Raw genomic sequence first — 20,301 nt, 5'->3', positions numbered from 1 at the left:
CCTGGCAGTGTACAACTCTCAGCTCTGGCTGGTGATGAGACTTTCAGGCCAGCAGTTACACTGTTTGCAAAGCTGACAAGAGTTAGGCTGTTCTTTTGAATTATCAGATTTTTCCTTTCTTTTAATTCACAAAGCTGTGATTTGGGAGGGTGACTGTTGTCTTCTTACCAAACCTATGCAGCTACAGACATTTTAGTAGCTGCAGTACTTTACTGTTTTCAGATACTGGGTTTCCAGGATTAACTGGAGGAAGGGAGGCTTTGCATGCTAAAGTGTTTGGACCTTCTTCCTGCTGGTCACATTTGTCAGGATATGCTTTGGCCTGGCCTCCCCTCCCTGAGGAAGCACAAGCACTTTCTCATTGTATGCACAGGCTGCTTGCACAACATGAGTTATTCCTGTGTCTGTGCCTAAGCAAGGACAGCAGAGCACAGCTGGTGCCAGTGACTGGGATCAGCCAAGAGTGACTGCCAGACAAGTTTGCAGTGGCAAACTTGCATTGCTGTCTTGTCACTGTAGACATTTAGCCAGAGTAGCCCTTCAATCACAGACTTCTGTCTAGAGAGGAGCAGATGAATGAGGAGTGCATAGTGTACACTGTCCACCTAGCCACAGAGCACCACTGAAAGGCTGGATGGACAAGGAGTGCTGGCTAATTCAGCATCTCCCCTTCAGCTGTGTTCACACCACCCAAAGACAGTCTCTGCAGAGGGGTTAAGTGCTATGGCCATCTAGTGGCAGCCTGAATACTCTCGGTAACAAACTGCACAACGTTCCAGGTTCATGCACAAAACACCAATTTTCTGAAACAGAAGTAGAGAAGTCTTCTAAATGCTGTTTTCCAGGCACTGCAGTTATTGGCATTCTACTGAGCACTAAGATGTAGCAGTGAAAGCACTACAGGCCATCTCATCCTACATCTGCCTCATCTGCTGGATGAGGCCTGACTTACATCCAAGTCCTTCTCCTTCCCAGTAACAGTAACTCTGTTTCTGTCTTCTGCGTAAATCAAATGTTCATCCACTCAGTTTGCAGTAATTTTGGTAACTAAGAAGTTTTAAAACGATTAATTCCTTCACCAAAACCAAAGATGTCTCTCAATAAGCACAAAGCTTCCAAAGCTAAGTCTAGCCTATGCCTGAAACATGTTTGTATGGAAGGTCAATGAACATGGATGAGGCTTACTTAAAATGCTTTTGAAATATCAATTCATAGAATGGTTTGGGTTGGAAGGAACCATGAAGATCATTTAATTCCAACCCTGCTGTGATGGGCAGGGACACTTTCCACTAGACCAGCTTGCTCTTGTTTCACAGAGTATCTTCAAAGTTGCACTTTAATTTAGTTGTGTTACCTTCAGTGATGGAAGAATTCTGCTCCCTGCTGTAAGTAGCCTGGATAGTAAAACTGGGAACAGGGGTGGAAGTTTAAGTGGTTAAAATCACCATGACAAGCTGGCTGAATCTGGTACTTCTGCTTAGATGCCCACCAAGAATGAAGGCTGTGATGGGAACTCAGCAGTGCTTGATATCACCCCCCAAGCCTCACTAGACATCTTCTAAGGGTTTTCAAATCAAGTGTAAAAGGCAACTTGGACTTCACTCTGTTGAAACTGTGTCAGTAAATGTGAGCAAACAGCAGCCTGGCGTGTGACGGTGACGTGAACAATTAAATGTAGTCAGATGGTTTTTATTTGAGACCATTCTCCAAATGCAAAATGCCCCTCCACGTTCAAGAAGTTTCTATCAAAACAGATTAAGGGAAGAAAAAGTTAAATATATACAGACAGTGAGATACCCACAGAAATGTTCTTCTCCTTGCCTGACTACATTGCCAAAGAGAACATTCTTCACTGGCAATCCATGGCACACCTAGCAGCAGCTTCTCACTCTGTCTGGTGGAAATAAAGGCACCTGTTTTCCTGTTGCCAGCCAAGAAAGTTGCAGTGGTGCTGTCCTCTCTGAAGCTCTAAATGTGTGCTAAGAAAAATCAATTGCTCTTCTCAGTGCCAAATGGGAAATATTCATGGAATTCATGAATAATTTTTATTGCTTCATTGTAGAGCTCCAGATCTGAAACAAATCAAAGAAAATGGATACAATACATAAGCTAAAATTCTCCACAGGTAAATGTCAGCATTAAACCACTTCTTGTTTTACAGCAGTAGAGCTCAGCTCTCCCAGTCCCGCTCATCCTCCCCAGTTCCCCATTCTCACTGCTAGCTTTATGAAGGGTTATTTTTAGGCCTGCTAGGTGCAGTCAAACAAGGTTCAGTGGAAGGCACAACCGAAGTGGCTGGGAATGGGAGAATCATCAGGCCATGCCCTAGAGTGGCTCCAGCTGTGAATAAGCCCCTTGACAGTACCCCAGTGTATTTGGTACAGAAAGTTACCCCTGACATTCTCCTTTTCTACTTCCTACTCCACACCTAGCAGCTTGTCTGTAGGAAAACATTATCAGTCAGCCTCTCCCTTCTTACTTTTTGAAGAAGGATTCAGAATGCAACATGAAAGTGTCATAATGTATCTTGTTACTTACCAAATGGGCTCTTATCCTCTCTGAACTGGACGTATGACATGCACATGATGGTTGCCTGATTTGTTACTCTTCCTACTACTTCAATAACTCCTGAGATCTCTTCGTCTAGCTAGAAAACATATCAAATGTGAGATTAGTACCACTAAATTAGGAGCTGTCTCTACTGCACAGCACTTCATCTAGGAACTCTCCACAACTGCCAGTTTGTTCATGACAATGGAGATTCTGTTCCATGCCAAAGGCAACAGTGCTACTGAAATGAACACCCCCATCTCCTCCCCTCTGCCCCTCAAAATCCCCACAAGTCTTGAGCCACTGAATATTTACAGGTTTTGTACCAGCCAAATCAACAGCAACATAATAAAAAAGCTCAAAGCAGCAACAGCAGAGGGAAGATACCCATTTGTAGGTATAGAAAATTCTGTCATTTAATCCCTGAACAGACTAACCCTAGGCCACGGTCAGCAGAAGAACCCACATTTTAATGCACTGCATTCAAGCCTGAGCAAGTGATAGAACTCTGTAACAGCTGAGGAGGAGGAGCTGGCAGAGAACAGCTCCAAGATTCCAGATTGAAGAGGTATGATTGGAAATGATTTCTTAATCTTATCAGGTAAGTGTTCAGAATACCAAGATACTGCCAATAACAAGGCTTTAGTTGAATAAAAGAAATAAACAAAGGCTAAAATAATCTTACTCCAAAATTATAAAGCTTGAATATACTTTTTTCTTCTAAGATACTAATTTTTCTTCTAAGATACTAATTTCTCTTCTAAGTGACCAATTTTAGGAGCACAGCCCAAATTTAGTAAAGTTCTTTCAATATCTAACTCTTTCTAGTAAGTTTCCTGCAACACAGAAATAGATTCCCACCCTGTAACTTTGGGGTTCTCAGCTGAAAGGAGGAACTGAACTACACCACTGCAAACAAGTGAGCTAAAGAGTTAGAAAGCATTTTGGTGAGTAAATGAAAAAGTTCCTCAATTAATGCCAAGCAAACCAGCGAGATGAACCTGGCATGGTTTTTTTTTACTGCACACACACCTCTTTCTTCTCCCTTGCATCCCAACACGGGCTGTGAGGTGCCCAACACTGCAGCTACTGCCTTTATGAAATTCAGCCATTTAAGCAGCTGTGGGAAGTTGTGGAACCTTTGGTCAGACGCTGACATTCTAGGATTCAGCAGGAAACCTTTTCAGCAGCTCAAGAAGGAGTTAAGGTACAGGCAGAACTTGCAGTTTGCAGATGTGTTTCTGGGTGATCCTGCTCTAAGCAGAGAGGTTGGACTGCATGATCTCTTCTAATCCCTACCAGTCAGTGATTCTGGGATTCTTCTTTCCTAACTGAAAACTCAGTGCACGCACAGCTTGCAGCGGGGACAAAACCTCCGGTACCCACAAGAGGCAGCATAAAATGCTTCCAAAACATTCCTTAACTTACAGGTTCGCTCAGCTCCACAGTTGTATGTTTCCCTTCTCCATCTGAAAGCACGAAAAGCTTCCCATTCGGATGAATCTACAAAAGACAGCAGGATGCTTGTGAGCTCACAAGGCAGCTCTTCAGGTTTAGCTGCCTCAACCTACTCATCAGGCCGCTCATAGTGATAGGAAGGTGAAGCCAGACTCTTCTCGGTGATGCCTGGTGACAAGACAAGGGGCAACGGGTGGAAGTTGAGGCATAGGAGGTTCCATGCGAACCTGGGGAAGTATTTTTCCCCTGTGAGGGTGATAGAGCAGTGCAACAGGCTGCCCAGGGGGGTTGTGGAGTCTCCCTCTCTGGAGATACTCGACAACCGTCTGGATGTGTTCCTGTGTGATCTGCTCTAGGTGACCCTGCTCTGGCAGGGGGCTGGACCTGATGAGCTTTCGAGGTCTTTTCCAGCCCCTGATATTATCACAGTATCATCAGGGTTGGAAGAGACCTCACAGATCATCAAGTCCCACTCTTTACCACAGAGCTCAAGGCCAGACCATGGCACTAAGTGCCACATCCAACCTTGCCTTGAACAGCTCCAGGGACGGCGACTCCACCACCTCCCCGGGCAGCCCATTCAAGATCCAACCCTCACGGCAATCTCCCGACTTCTCACCGGAGCCCCAGGGCTCTCTTGGGCCAAGAAAAGCTGCACCTCCATCCCTCACAGCCGCTTCCCGATCACTCAATTGGGGGCCCAGGGCTCTCTAAGGCCACACAAGCTACATCTCCAACCCTCACAGCCGCTTCTCGACCTCTCAGCGGGCCCCAAGGCTCTCTATGGTCAGGACAAGCTTCATCTCCAGCCCTCAGTCTCTTCTCGACCTCTCAGCGGGCCCCAAGGCTCTCTACGGTCAGGACAAGCTGCATCTCCAGCCCTCAGAGTCCCTTCTCGACCTCTCACCGGGCCCCAAGGCTCTCTAAGGCTAGGACAAGCTGCACCTCCAATCCTCAGAGTCCCTTCTCGACCTCTCACCGGGCCCCAAGGCTCTCTATGGTCAGGACAAGCTGCACCTCCAATCCTCAGAGTCCCTTCTCGACCTCTCACCGGGCCCCAAGGCTCTCTATGATCAGGACAAGCTGCACCTCCAATCCTCAGAGTCTCTCCTCGACCTCTCACCGGGGCAACCGGACGCTCCCAGGCCAGGACAAGCTGCACCTCCAACCCTCACAGTAACTTCCCGACCTCCCACCGAGCCCTCTCAGGCCAGGGCAAACCGCACCTCCAACCCTCACAGCCGCCTCTTAACAGCTCCCCCAGGCTCCCTTAGGCCAGGACAAGCTGCACCAGGCAACAGCAGCCCAGGACGAGGCCTTCCCCCGCCCCAACGGCGACCAAGCGAGCGCCGAACCTTCTCCAGGCGGCCCACGAAGCAGACAGGCTGCCCGATGTGCTGCGCCAGGTGCGCGGTGGCGATGCGCTTCCGCGGGCCCTCATGGACGTCCCCCATGGCCGAGAGGCTCTTTCTTTCCCGCCTTTCACTGAGGCGGCACCGGGAAAGGGGAGGAAGGGAAGAGAAGGAGGAGGAGGAGGAGGAATCGGGGCAGGACTTCCCCATTCGCCTGACGCGCCCCGGAAGCGGAGGCTGGAGGCTGGTGAGTGGCGGCGGAGCTGGGCGGGCCGGTGGGTGATGGTCGGGCGGGTGGCGCAGATGCCGCGGCGGGGAGGCCGGCGAGGGGAGGCGAACCCCCCGGGAAGCCGGGTTCCCCCGGCTTCCCGGGGGGTTCGCCTCCCCTCGCCGGCCTCCCCGCCGCGGCCTGTGCCTAGCGGGTCGAGAGCGGTGTGGCCCGTGTCAGAAGCGCTGTGACTAACGGGAGCGGGGAGGTGGCTGTGCCTCTGTGCTCTGCGCCGCTCGACTCCCACCTTCAGTGGTGCCTTCAGTGTGAGGGTCCTCGCTGCCGAGAAGGTGCTGGAGAAAGTCCAGAGAAGGACAGTGGCGATGGGTGTGGAGAAACAGGGACGCTGAACAGCTGGCTGAGGGAATTGGGGTTGTTTGGTGTGGAGGAGAGGAGGGTGAGGGGAGAGCTCATTGCTGTCCACAGGTCACTGCAAGGAGGTTGGAGTCAGGTGGGGGTTGGTCTCTTCTCCATAGTGACCAGCGCTAGGACAAGGTGAGATGGGCTGGAATTGTAGCAGGGGAGGTTTAGGTTGGATAGGTTGTGACCTCTGTGCTGTTTGCAACTACCTGAAGGGAGGCTGTAGCCAGGTGGGGTTGGGCTCTGCTGCCAGGGGTTGGTCTCTTCTGCCAGGCAACCAGCAACAGAACAAGGAGACACAGTCTCAAGCTGTGCCAGGGCAGGTCTAGGCTGGATGTTAGGAGGAAGTTGTTGGCAGAGAGAGTGATTGGCATTGGAATGGGCTGCCCAGGGAGGTGGTGGAGTTGCTGTGCCTGGAGGTGTTGAAGCCAAGCCTGGCTGGGGCACTTAGTGCCATGGTCTGGTTGCTTGGCCAGGGCTGGGTGCTAGGTTGGGCTGGCTGAGCTTGGAGATGTCTTCCAAGCTGGTTGATTTTATGAGATTAGAGACATTTTCTTTACTGAAAAAGTGATCAAACATCGGACCAGGCTGCCCAGGGGGGTGGTAGAGTCGTCACCATCCCTGGAGGTGTTCAAAAACCCTGTGGATATGGCATGGTTTATTGGGCATGGTGGTGCTGCATTGATGGTTGAGCTTGATGAACTTGTAGGACTTTTCTAACCTTAATTGTTCTATGCTACTGTAAAAGGGCAAATGATATCCTGGGGTGCATCAAAGGCAGCATAAAGAGCTGCTGTGTTTGGGGTTGGTGTGGCCTCACCGTGAGTGCTGTGCAGGTTTGTGCATTGAAATGACATCCAGAAGTGGGTACTGAAACTGGCATGTTGAGTGAGAAGTGGGTCTGGGTTTGTCTGGTTTGCAGTACAAGAAACTGAGGGCCAATCTCATGGCTCTCTGCAGCTTCTTGAGGAGGGGAAATGGAGAACAAGGTGTTGAGCTCTTCTCCCTGCTATTAATGCATGGAAGTGGTTCACAGCTGTGTCAGAGGAGGTCCAGACTTGGGGTTAGGAAGCATTTCTTTACAGAGAGTGGCCAAACACTGCAACAGGCTTCCCTGAGAAGTGGTTGATGCCCCAAGCCTCTCAGTGCTTAAAAGCTTTTTGACAATACCATTAATAACATGTTCTGACATGTGGTCAGGAGATTGGACTAGATGATCATTGTGGGTTCCTTCCAACAGAACTATTCTGTTCTGTGAATTTAATTCAACTTCATTTCACCATTAGAGGGCTCATGCTTGACCCCCTGGGTTGCAGTGACTGATGGATGTGGCGCTCTCACCATGCATCTTAGAATCACAGAAGCATTTTGGCTGGAGAAGTCTTGTAATATCATGAGTCCAAACATTATCTAACTTACCAGTGTGGGGCTAAAGAAGTCCCTGACTGTCTCTTGTGTTGCTCTTGCAGCAGTAGTGGATAATGGTATCTTGGGCTGTGTTTGTTGCCAGTGAGTCAAGGGAGGTGATCCTTCCCTCCTGCTTAGCACTGGTGAGGCCAAAGAGAGATGTGAACATACTGGGGAGAGTTCAGCAAAAGGCCACAGCAGTGATTAAGGAACTGGTGCATGTTACCTAGAGGAAAGGCTATGTGAGCTGGGACTGTTTAGCCTAGAGAGTAGAAGTCTCAGGGGGATCTTCTTAATGCAAACGAAGGGGACACAACCAGGCTTCTTCCAGTGATGTCCAGTGACAGGACCAGTGGCAATGGGCACAAACTGAAGTGCAGGAGGTTCCCTCTGAACATCAGGAAACACTTTGTGAGGCTGACCAAGCATTGGTACAGGTTGCCCAGGGAGGTTGTGGGGTCACCTTCTTTGAGGATACTCAAAAGCCATCTGGAACTGGTACTGGTCCTGGGCAACCATCTGCAGTGGGCCCTGCTGAAGTAGGAGATTGGACAAGGTGACCCTTGCAAACTCAGCTGTTTTGTGATTTCCTTTCTGTTTCCAGGACCTGTGTTTCAGGGTAAAAAGGAGAAAATCTATCTCTGATGTGGCTTAAAAAGCTGATCTTGACACAGCCTATGTATCTTGACACCGCCTGTGTACTGGCTGCCTCTTCTAACTATCCATGGGTTAGTTCAGCTTCCTAACCAGCACAGAGTGTTCTTTGTTGGTTGGATAGCTTGACAAGCTGAACCAGCTTGCCAAAGAGGTAAGCTACTGCCAGAAGGTGCTGGGAGGTTGTATCTTCTGTGGAGTGCAACTGGCTGTCATCTCTGTGTCACTATGCCTTTCATATTTTCAGCAGTTTATTTGCAAGAGAATAAAATCATCTCCTTAGCATATCTTCAGAGATTTTAAAGGAGAGAGAACTGTAAAGGAGGGAAATGCAGCAGGCAGCTGCAAAGTTGCTTTTACAGGGCTGTTTGTCACATTTGAAGGGTAGAAAACCAGGCAGAAGTTGTTAGAAAGAAGGATTTGTTAGAAGCTGTTAGAAAACCAGGTAGAAGTTCTTAGAAATCCCTGTTTGTATCATGCTTAGCAGCTGTTGAATGTTGGTAGTGAAAAGAACTGTTTGCAGGCAAAGAAGTCAGTCTGAAGCTGACTATTGTATCTAGTAAACACCCAGGTTTCTGGTTTGCATTCTCTATCACCTTGAGGGATTTGAATGGCAGAATCATAGAATTGCTTTAGTTGGAGAAGACCTCTAAGGCCACAATGCCCAACCATTAAATACTGACACTGTTTTGAGTGCTTTGTTTCACTTTTCTTTGCCTGTATCATCACTGCATTTATTATCTGCTTGCTTTGTGGTTGAGTTCTCACAGTTCAGCATCTTGGAGTGTTTTTACACTTGGTTATTGGGTTGCATAGTTCTTGGTATTTCTGCTTCTCTTGAATTTTCTTCAAACTTTAAATACTCACTTTTCATGCAAGTTAAAATATCTTTGGTAGTGTTTTATATACTTCCATTTATTGTATTTGTATTTCTCTTGACACTTACTTTCCTCTCTTCTGTTTTCAAGAAGAAGAAACTAAAGAAATATGCCTAATGTCCATGCCAGATGAATGAAACCTGCCCTAGTGGAAGGTGTCCCTGCCCATGACAGGGGGATTTGAACTAGGATGGTCTTTAAGGTCTCTCCAGCCGTTCTATGAAGTACTTGTTATTGTTTTTCTTTGTGTAGTAATTTACACTAGATTGAGAGCTTTTAAACTTCTCTTTGATGTCATAGAAATATCATCTTCTTGACATGCATGTTCTGGACTCCTGTTTTTATGCCATAAGCAAGGCATTACAGGGTTGTAGACATCTCGCTCCTTTTCTGATTGCTCCTTCCTTGGTGAATCACAGCAGCTGCTGATCTGGAGCAGAGAATTGCTCTGATGCTCTCTTATCTCCTTTCATGGCTTAAAGGGCTAGATGTGAAATTATTCTGGCTTATTCCTATGGTTAGTTTTTGTTCTGACCTCATTTCATCATTGATTTTATTTCTAGCAGTGCCACTGCAATTCTGCTTTGCACTCTTCTTAGGCATCCTCTCTCTATCTAAGTGTGCATCATTGGTGAGTTTGATATTAAATCGCCTTTCTCCTCCTGTCTCTTGTAAACATGCAGGGAAAAGCTGAAAAGAAAAGCTAAATATGCTGGGATCTTCGTTATATGGAAAAGTTACATTGAATTTAACATATTAGTTTGGCTTAAAGCTCACCCATGCTGCTTGTCAAAGGAGACTGACAAAATGCAGGAGGAATAAATTAGCCCCTTTGTGTGGCTCTGTAACTTCTCTGTCCAATCCTACCTCTGCTTTCCGAGCCTCAGGAAAGACAAACTATTTTCTGCAGCCTCTCAGAACTGCTGTAGTTCACAGTTGATTACTTGCTAATGACTGAAGCGCAGCCAAAAGCCTTATTCTTAACCATCAGCTGCCGAGAGAGTGGAGAAAGAAAAAATTGTGTTCGCTTTTTGGTGAAGGGGAAACATGAGGAGAAGGGAATTGCATATCCCTACCAAGGGAGATTTTTATCTTTAGGCAGTGAATTCAATTTCAGGTCTCCTATAGAAATAAAATTAATCCCATCTGGAAGGGGAAAATGCTCTGCTCTATAGGAGAAATTCCTGCAGGACCTTGGTGCTGTGTCTGAATGGAGAGTGTATTTTCAGTGATTTTGTGCTGACAGCTTTTGGACAAAAAAAAACCAACTAGGTTTGGGGTTTATTTTCTTTCCCCCCCCTCTAGTCTGTGTAACCATGCATCCAGGTCCACAAACTTCAAGTGCAGTTTGAAATAAAATTTAGGTGGAAACTGTTTGCTCTCAGCTTTCACTAACTGCAACCTCATCCTATCTACCAGTAGTAAAACTCCAGCCTGATTCTGCAAGTGCTTAAGCCGTGTTCTTATCTTCAAGAGCACGAGTGTTTCCATTCAGCTCTGCCTTTCTTTGTTGGACAGGGGCTTTGTTCTGGTTTTTAACATGTAACTCAAGAAATTCAGGGCTTGCATTTCCCGTTGCTGGAGAGATTTATGTTTACTTTTGAAGTAACACACTTGATAAAATTCTTCCGAGAGCAAGTATCACAAATATCCCAGCATTGCCTGGCTGCAGCTTTCCCTTTACCTGAGCCACATTCCATAGAGCTCTGCTGTTCGTTTCTGGGCTCCCCTTCTATTTTTATTTTGTCCATTCTTTGTTATTTAGTCCAAATTTAATGTTATGTTCAGCAAAAGCACAGAAATACTGCAAGTAATAGCTGGTGAGTTCCTTCCCTCCACATGAGCTATGCAGACCTGAGATCTGCAAGCAGAAGTTCTGTTTCTAAGTGGTGAATACCCAGAGGAAGAAACAGCCTTACTAAGCACCTTAGTCTTCTTAATGTATTGGATTCCTTACCACCTCCCCAACATTCCCAGTCACAGAACACAGCAAAAGTCACTTTCTTACTGCTGGAGCAGTGATTTTAACTGCATAAGAACTTTCAGGTCTTTGCTGAGGGGATACTTCTGTTAGCTTTTTCCTTTGTTTTTTGCTTCAAACTAAGGATGTGTGGTTTGGTTTTGTTTTCTCTTTGAGAAATACTGCTGGCAGTAGAGGTTAAGTTAATGCTACTTCAGAAACTGAAAACTACGAAGTAAAAATCAGAATTAATGGAGATGAATAAGGTGAATAATGTGGGGTTTAGGAGAAAAAAAAGGGATACTCAGGCTGCTTTCTGTCAATTAAACCTCTAGTGTGAGAAAGTGCTTGTGACTTTAATTTGGCTGGAGGTTGTTAATTTGCTCTGAATGGAAATGTCTGCTGTCCTTTAAGCAGTGAAGTGTAGGTGTGTTAACTATGCAGGATTTAAATGCATGGTTCCCTATACAACTCTTCTGTGCCGGGTATATACTGATTAAGATGCTTTCCTTTGTGCAAGAAAGGAGGGCATTGGAACACTATGTGACAGAGCTGGAAACTGTACAGTAGTGCAGCTCTCAAAAGAGGGAAAAAATGTAACTGGAGCAGCTGCAGCTCTGGCACCTGAAGTGGCTGACTGGAACCTGAGCCTTTACCAAAGCTACCCGTAAGATTTGACACATCAAGTTGATTTTGCTTCTTGTTGTTGCACACTTAGGATGAAGGTAAAATTGCATTTTAAACTGTTCCACAACTGCCTCTCCTTCATACATCATTGGAGCAGAAACCTGACTCTCGAGCATTACAACACAGGTTTTTACCACTTGAGCTATGGGACTGACAACTCTAATTGGTAGCAGGAGAAGACTTATTCCCTGAGGGCTGAGAAAGGAATATGCTGCTGGCGCCATGTGTTGAGCCTGGGTGTGGGGGAAGGTAAGGAATAAATGAGATAATTAGGAGTTTCTACTGTGTAATCTCCACGGAACTGGAAATACCAGTATTTCACATGGTAAAGTAGAAAAACAAGCAAAAAAAAGGGAATAAAGTGCAGAAAACTAACATTTAGATTTTAATTACTGCATACCTGGCATTGGATGCTTTCTCCTCTTTATTGTCTGCATTAGGGTAGTTTCTTGGGTTGATAGAGATTGCACTGTCAGCATAAGCAAGTAGTAGCTGGGCAGCCTGCTGGGTATTCAGTCTTTAAGTCTCAGGTGTCAGCTCAGGGTTTGAATCTTTGCTGCCTTTGCCATGTTCTATTTATATACTGTTGCTGAAAGCCAGCGCTTACCCTTCACGTGGGACTCTCTGATCTGGAGCAGGGAAGGGTTTGCAGTCGCTTATAAAGTGCCTCACACTCTGCTCTTACATCTGGTGAATAGTCAGTGCTGATTATGCAGTTAGTTGCTACAGGTCCCTGGCTAGGGCAGAAAAAGTCTTGCTTATGGTACTGTGAGTGCTTGGGTGGGAAGTGAGGAATTCTGGCAAATAATGAATCCAGGATTTTTATCTTTCTTTTTTTTTTTTAACCTAAACACTGCATGATAAGACTCCTCTCTTTCCCACCTTCTAAAGCTTCTTTGTTAAGTTTAGTGTGAAATGGTATCACTGAAAGTTGAGGCTGTCCACCTCTTTTCTTTGGACTCCTCTGCTGGAGGCACATATTAGATGTTGCTGTTGCTGTGTCCCTTCCCCTTTCAATGTTGGTGCCTGTAAAGCAAATCAGGATTCTGCTCCTCAAAGTCTACATTATTCCATTTTTCCAGGTTTATATTGGTATTTTAGCTGAGAAGATCTTCCTTTAAACCATCCTCTGCATTTGGCACACAGCCTGTTTCAATCATAGGCTGCTCATAGTTTGGTGGTGTACAGGGGTCCAAGTTCAGCCCTCAAGGGCTGGAAGTGAGGGCACCTTCAGGAGGTGACTGCTGCTGTGATGCCTCTTTCCCTTTCTTATTGTCCCAGAACTAGGGATGGAGTGGTGGGAAGAGGCTGAGGAGACTCAGTTGCTGCATTCAGTGGTGCCATTAGGTAGAAATAGAAAGTAGGTAGTGTTAGGTTGGTAGTCAGAACTGAGTTTGTGAAGATGTGCTTTAATAGCTCTCTTGGCTGTACTTCACAAGAGTGGCACTGCCTTATAAAGCTTTTCTTGGGAGAAGAGAAACTTCCTTGAGTTTTAAAGGTCAGAATAATGAGAGAACTTGCTTCAAAGAATGTTTCATGGTGCATGCATGTTTATGGCAGGGCTCTCAGGACTCAGTTTTGTAAAAGCTGGCCCAGCTGGCTGTGTTTTGGCTTAATGCTCATGGGGGTTTTAATATGGTGGGGATTAGTCTCTTCTGCCAGGCAACCAGCAACAGAACAAGGGGACACAGTCGCAAGTTGTGCCTGGGGAGGCCTAAGCTGGATGTTAGGAAGTTGTTGTCAGAGAGAATGATTGGCATTGGAATGGGCTGCCCAGGGTGGTGGTGGAGTCGCTGTCCCTGGAGGTGTTGAAGCCAAGCCTGGCTGGGGCACTTAGTACCATGGTCTGGTTGATTGTCTAGGGCTGGGTGCTAGGATGGACTGGCTGAGCTTGGAGGTCTCTTCCAACCTGGTTGATTCTGTGAATTTGTCCCTTTAAAACTATTCAGACTTGCTTCTGTGCAATCTGCCAGTCTTGAGATAGAATAGATACTGAGCATAGTGGTTTTTTGCAGCTGATGATTTTATCCCACTGGTTTCCTTGGTTTGTTCTAACTGTGGTAAACTGGTGAGTTCTTAGATGCTTTGGAAGAGCCTTTTAATGAATGATTGTTAGGAATAAATGGCAGCATAGGATTTTGTTGCAGTTTCTTCTAAGGGAATCAGTGGTAACTGTTAATAAAATACACTCAAGTATCTCAAAGTATGCTAATATTGTTGGGGTGGGTGTTTTAATCTTTTCATTTGATGCACAGGCACTGAAAACTGAGCATTTCTGTTGAAATTTGCTTCACTGAAGTATTCCTGTGCTACAAAGCTGCATTTTCTACAGGCTCATGTATTGGAGGTTCAAGGTTTAGCTGCTTCAAAACTAACTCTGATGCAAAAGTTGATCTAACAGCAATTTGAAGTAGCAGAAGGAAGTTTCTTTTTTGCTTGGGGTTCTTTTTGATGGTTCCATTCATAACCTTTATAGAATAGGCTTTTATACTTCACTCTCTTATGGCCTATTGAAGTGCTCCTGCCATATCAACAAGATGATCTGACATCAAATGCTTGGTGTTTCAAATCCAGTACTAAAGAATAAGGTGCAATGTCTTGTTGTGGCTTTAGCATGGTGTGAAGTCCTTATGGTAAACTGAATTGTTTATCATGTTTTATCCTTATTTTAGATAGCAACTTAGAAGAAGCAGGATAAAAAAGAGACTATGTTCAGCTTCTTCCGAAAAAGCCAAGAGTCAAAGAAGATTACAGTGCCAGAGAGAGAAGCAGATGGATTTGTTATCGTGGGTAAGTGGTGCTTCTGTATAAAATGCTTCTTAGCACTTTAGAAATGCAAAAAATTCTTTAGTGCTGCTTAGAGCAAGTGAAAAGTTAAGAGAAACCATCATAAAAATGGTTCAAAGTTCTTACTTTACCTTAAGGATTTTCTTGCTTTCATTGTCTGGACTAAATAGCTGACATTTTATTTATGTAGGTGTGAACATTCAAGAGCATTCTTGTTTTCATCTCATATTCTGAGCAAGAATGTTTCTCCTTACAAAGCAAGAAAGCTGAGGCTTCTAGCTTTGTGGTTAGAGTTGTGAGAAGAGATATCTTACTGCAGTTGTTAGGGGACTGGGAGTTGTTTCAGCTCTCTTCCTTTCAGTGTTACCCTCAAAGTCTTCTTTTATATTGGGAGCCATGAAGCACTTGTGTATTTCTAGTCACATGGCAAATGTAAATATCCTCAGTCTAACTATTGCTTAGTTTCATGAAAATGAAGGAGTTTAGGGTTTTCAAAGTCTTTTTGTTACTCAAAAACTAATCTGTAGATGAGGATGTGTGATTTTCCTAACATCAAAATTATTTAACTGGTGTTTTGAAGACCAGTCTGTTTCATGGACTTCAGAGTTGTTGGTCTTTGTTTTGTTTTCTCTCAGGGACCTTTCTGTGTCATAAATTGGAAAGAAGTAAATGGCTTGGAACAGCAGCTCAGTTGCTGATGCTGATCAACCTAATATGTAAATTCCTTCCTTGACCTTAGGACAGCTTTCTGTTTTGTTTTAGATATTAACTAACATGGATTTTTCCATACTGACCCATGGCTCTCAATTGAAGAGCTCTGCTCTCAGCCTCAGGGACAGCTCTCTGGTGGTAGGGAGTGTGTTGTTGTCTCCTAGGAAGTGTTTCATGGTCATCTGAAAGTTGGTTTCTGAGATTCAGCAGCTTTGCTGCAGGGTTTTTCGAAGTTTAAAGAGTAAGTACCCCATGAAAATGGGCAGGCATGGGATTCTCATCCAAGTAGAGTGACTGTCACAGATGCAGAGAGACTGTGGCTGTGGTGAGAAGGATTTGCAGTAATTTTAGGTACCACAGAATCATAGAATTGCTTAGGTTGGAAAGGACCTTAAAGATCATCTTGTTCCAACCCTTCTGCCCTGGGAATGGCTTGAGTTGGAAAGGACCTTAACAGTAATCTAATTCCAACCCTTTTGCCATGGGCAGGGACACTCTATCTGCATGCAGATAGTTTATGAGATACTTTTTGTTGTGGAATGAAGACAAGGATGAGTAGGGGACTGGAGCGCTGCCTGATGAGGAGAGGCTGAGGGACCTGGGGCTGTTCAGTCTGCAGAAGAGAAGACTGAGAGGGGATTTGATCAATGTTTGTAAACACCTGAGGGCTAGGCAGGAGGAGGGGGACAGACTCTGCTCCCTGTGATAGGACAAGGAGCAGTGGGTGTAAGTTGCAACACAAGAGGATCCAGCTCAACACAAGGGGGAAGTTATTTACTATAAGGGTCCCAGAGCACTGGCACAGACTCACTGGAGAGACTGTGGGGTCTCCTTCCCTGGAGACATTCAAGGCCTGTCTGGATGTGTTCCTCTGTGCTAGATTGTATGGTCCTGCTCGGGCAGGGAAGTTGGACTCGATGATCTCTTTGGGTCCCTTCCAACCTCTCATATCCTGTGATCCTGTGAACTGGATAAACTGCATACTGCACTAAGGTATTTGTTATTTCCATACTGATCTTAGTAATAGAGATCTCTACATAGCTGTTAAAGGGCTTCTTAAATGTTTGCTACTGTGAGGAATGTGCATTTTGAAATCTTCAGGACTGAGTCTGTTATGAAAAGGAAGTTTAATACAGCAATCCTCCCAAATGGAAAGATTCTCCTGTACAAATTTATTACTGCAACTCACCTAGTTGTTTGGTTTCCTTCTCCCTTTTTGTGTCCATACCTCAAAGATGAAAGCATCCAAAGATGTGCAATATCTTAGCGTTCCTACTGCTGTTTGTTTTCTAGGAGTCAGTAGTAATGCGTAGTAGATTCTTGTGAATCTCTACACTGTTTTGTCATTAATACTTAAAGACCTTTTAGTGGTGCTAGTAAGGAAGGCTGGGCTGCTGCAGTGTTTTAAAATATAGTATTACCTTAAAGAAATGCAGAAGGCTTTGTGCCAGTTGGAAACAGGCAGTGGCTCAGTGTCCTTTTCCCTTTCTTCATCAATGGCTTTATATTACCTTCTTTTCTTTTAATATAACATTAAGTGCCTGTGTAGCCATTTCCAGCCTTTATAAGCTATTACTGTGTCATTTCAGGCTAAAAGCATTTCATACAAACTGAGATTTGGATGACTCTTAGTATTTTTATTTAAAGAAGAGTTTATGCATATCAGCCTGTAAGTGAACACTTGTGTTGCAAACCCAGAAGTTACTCTATTAAGTGATTCAGGTTTTGAGGTGCTGCTTTATGGGTTTTATACTCATGTGGGTGTTGAGTTGGCTGAAAAGGAAGGAGGAGAAATTCAGAAGAAACAGTCCTGTTCCTGTTCTTTAGTTGCATAAGGAGGTAATGGCTACCCTTCATTCAGTAATGAAGTCAAACTAATCCTCTTGGGTACTAATTTTGCACAAAAACAAACTGTGTTTTTCAGTAGTACCACTAGATGGGGATTTTTCTTGTGTTCAAGAGGTGTAGGGCTTTTCTCTTTGCTTTTCATGCACAAACACACACACACACACACACACACAGAGTAGAGTAGTAGTAATTACCAGCACACCGGTTTATTAGACTGTAGGTTTTCACCAGCTTTATAAAAAGCTTTTTAAAGCCTAATATCAAATCCAGAATGGCATTCCAACCTAATAAAAATAATGAAGCTTGAAATGTTGACAGCATGTATCTAGATGTTGGCTTGTAATTCCTTCCAAACAGATCTGTTGAGGCCCATGTGGGACCTAAATAACACAAAGAAGTAAATTTGCATATTTTACAGCAGGGGGAAAAAAACCAGAATGCAGAAACATGAATAATTAGGAGCACAAGCTTCATGCTATATTAATACTGTTGAAAAGCATGTGTTGATTGTATTCTGAAAGCCAGTAGTGATTTGGTTGAGTGAACTCAGTCAGCATCTCTTATGCAGATTAAAGGAACTGGGTTACAGAACAACTGAAATTCATTGTTTTGCTGTACAAGGAGGTATATTTCTTAAAGGATTTCTTTTTCTGACTTGGGTTCTCTATAGCACAGGCAATCTTTCTTTTTCATGCCTCCTCAAAGCATGTTTTTGTTGACAAAGGGCTGTGCAATCCTTCCTTTTACTTGCACACCTCTAGGCTTTAAAAACAGTTATCTCACAGCCGCAAATCAGATGTTAGTGTTTTCAGCACTGACCTACTTTTCTTTTTTGTAACACTTCGGGTTTGGTTGGTTTTCATTTTGCTTTCTAAGATGTGAGCCCCTGAAACACATTCATGATGCTTCCACACTCTGAATTTGCTTATTTTTAAAGGTACAGAGAAGGCTCTTCTTTGAATGTTAGCAGATGGATGATATGAAACACTGTGGTGGCTTCTGTTGATTGCAGTGTAAGGACATGTCAAATACTTTTTGGGAGAATAAAAGCAGCTATAAAGTGGTAAATAGTATTAAAAGTTGTTTATTGATTCCTTTATCTTGGCCTCTTCTCTCAAAGCTATCTCAACAAGTTACCTGAACGCTGTCTCAAGGGAGGAAAAGAAAAGAGAGGATGGAGGGAGGCTTCTTTTGTAACTTGTACAGCAGTTAGATGAATTCTGTACTGCTGTGTTAGAGGGCTTTATGTTAGGGCTTTAAGACAGGCAAAAATACACACAACCAAACATTTTTAATCTGGCTTTTAAGCACATCTTCCTAATTTGCATCACCAAAGAAGGAAAATGGTAAAATGTCCCAGCCTTTTTAGAAGTTGATGTAATTGTAAGAGGTTAAAGAGGCATCTGGCAAAAGGTTGTTTTGAGGTCACACATGCATCTGACAGTTTGCTGCCAGCCCTCTAAGAAAATACTGGTTGGAGTTGTGCTCCTGTTTTTCATATTAACTGCCTTCTGACTTGATGTAATCACTTTCTACATGTCCAGGTCTCTAAACTGCTGACCCCTTTGGTCCTACTGATTTTAACTCTTGCAAATAATGATGGAAATAGAATATACTGAAGTAAGAAAATGAGAAAATCTCTTTTTTCCCTTTCCTTTCTTTCTCCTCTAGAAATGTGTTCTCAGAAAAGATGAAGGCATTTCTTGGACATGAGTATTCTGCAATGATGTGTTTACACAGTTGACATAGTATTCTTTAACCTTTGCTTACAGTGAGGTGTTTGCTTTTGACACCTGGATTCTGACAATTTTATTAGTAGTGCCTTAGTCTGTTGTTCTGTAGCAGTCTGAAAGCAATTTACAGTTGGAATATAAGAAAGAAGAATACAAGAAAGAAGAATACTGATTGCTTAGTGTGAAACAGAGTAAAAATAGCAAAATGGAGTATAAAAGCAGGGCTTTTCAGGTGCTGGTTGTAAATGTTGTTTCCCAGAATACATGCTGGTCATTAAATGCCATTTAGAATTAAAAGGCTCTTTGCTTTGTAATGCAAAGAAAATAGTCGAGGTACAATAATAGTCTGATTTTTCCCACCTAAGGTGAACTTGCACCTAGGGCTAGCTGGAAAAAGAGGAGGTCAAAAATGTGTTGCAGGAGTGCGGGTTGCTTACTCTGGCAAGTGATAAATTCAGGTTGAAGTCCCTCTTACAGCAATTTACAGCATGGTTAGGGCAAAGAGAGTCCTGGTCGTTAGCCCATGCAATCACTGCCTGTCTGGCTGCAGCCATTCAGACTTCCACGGATGTTAATCAGTGTTGATTTTTCTGTGAAGGAAACGTTACAGGGAGCTGATTTTTACACACACACCTCCCTCTCTCTGACAAATAAATGTTTTTTTTCCTACATCTTTTCAGTGGAAGAAGAAAAATGACTTTGCCAAAGATGCATTCTTGTTTATTTTTAATTAGTAGCAAGGAACTCCAGAAGGTTATGTGGTGTTTCAGATCAGTCATGTCATAGGCCTCAATAGGATACAGTAACATATATCTCTCTATATATATTAAAGGCTTTTCTTTATACAGTGAAAGATGACTTGTCACCTTGTGCATGAAGGTGTTTCAGCTTTAGCTGCTCTTTCTTGATCTACTAGATTAAGTACCTTTCAGTAAGGACCAAAGAAATTAAAGGATGTAGGTGATTAATCCAGTCAGTTGTTTTGCACTTGGGTGCTATCTCATCTACTTCTGCCATAACACATCTTTAGTGGCTGCCAAAAGTGTAATGTGCTTTCTGATCTCTGCTCACACAGCTAAATGAACTTCAGCTTTTTCCTGCTGCTTTTCTCCCACAAATAAGGGCTGTGTGGAGTCAGTTCTGAGATGAGTCTCTCTTTCTTCAGTCAAAACTAAGCTTTTGCTTACAGCATTGACCACAGCTTGCTGGGGAAATTAGACAGTAATCATTTCTTTGTGACCATAGTCACTTCACTGCTTTTTACACCTTGTGTTAAATTATTCTTGTGCTATTTCTTTTGTCAAATCATTCTAGTGCTGTTTCCACTGTGATGGGGATGTCCTTCTATGCCACAGTGCAAAACAAAAAGGAATGCAGTGACCCTCTGGAAATAGTGGCTTGTGTTGTTTGTGCAGTTTGTCTCTAGCACACACTTTGCTGGTACTGCAGTTAAGCATGAGCATCACAGGATGTCATCACATTCTCAAGTCTGGATATTGTTTCTTCTAGAAATGCTTATTTGCAACCTGAACTTTATATGGGACAAGAATTATAACGGACAGAAAATCATTGGAAAGCATAAATGAGCTTAACTCAGGAATATTGATACAGTGTGAGCTATCCTCTGTCTTTTCCCTTCCCAGCAGCT

General features: G+C 44.0%; 2 protein-coding genes across 7 annotated transcripts in view; one reads left to right on the top strand and one right to left on the bottom strand.

The window, feature by feature from the left end:
• Positions 1 to 1,673: 1,673 nt before the first annotated feature.
• On the bottom strand, positions 1,674 to 5,462 carry RPA3 (replication protein A3). The gene is made up of 4 exons (XM_064167200.1): positions 5,364 to 5,462; positions 3,979 to 4,053; positions 2,539 to 2,647; positions 1,674 to 2,072 (listed from the first exon to the last, which is right to left on the bottom strand). Exons 1-4 carry the CDS (start codon positions 5,460 to 5,462, stop codon positions 1,990 to 1,992), a joined length of 366 nt encoding a protein of 121 aa, XP_064023270.1. The 3' UTR covers positions 1,674 to 1,989.
• Positions 5,463 to 5,515: 53 nt separating this feature from the next.
• The window catches only part of UMAD1 (UBAP1-MVB12-associated (UMA) domain containing 1), a 74,757-nt gene continuing 59,971 nt past the window's right edge, over positions 5,516 to 20,301 (top strand). The window contains exons 1-2 of one of the 6 annotated variants that reach the window (XM_064167201.1): positions 5,516 to 5,607; positions 14,247 to 14,364. In XM_064167201.1, the coding sequence (XP_064023271.1) occupies positions 14,283 to 14,364 (82 nt within the window). In that variant the 5' untranslated portion in view covers positions 5,516 to 5,607; positions 14,247 to 14,282. The other 5 variants (XM_064167205.1, XM_064167204.1, XM_064167206.1 and 2 more) reach the window with 5 other exon arrangements.

This window comes from Pogoniulus pusillus, chromosome 28, assembly GCF_015220805.1.
Source record: "Pogoniulus pusillus isolate bPogPus1 chromosome 28, bPogPus1.pri, whole genome shotgun sequence".
Taxonomy (NCBI): Eukaryota; Metazoa; Chordata; class Aves; order Piciformes; family Lybiidae; genus Pogoniulus; species Pogoniulus pusillus.
This window is presented reverse-complemented; position numbering and strand designations above follow the sequence as displayed.

Excerpts from the sequence above, each read along its gene's own strand:
- RPA3 (XM_064167200.1), bottom strand. The coding sequence starts at position 5,462 with ATGGGGGACGTCCATGAGGGCCCGCGGAAGCGCATCGCCACCGCGCAC. Across the intron at positions 4,054-5,363 it reads TCGTGGGCCGCCTGGAGAAG|ATTCATCCGAATGGGAAGCT; the intron begins GTTCGGCGCTCG and ends TGTCTTTTGTAG. Across the intron at positions 2,073-2,538 it reads AGAGGATAAGAGCCCATTTG|ATCTGGAGCTCTACAATGAA; the intron begins GTAAGTAACAAG and ends GATTTGTTTCAG.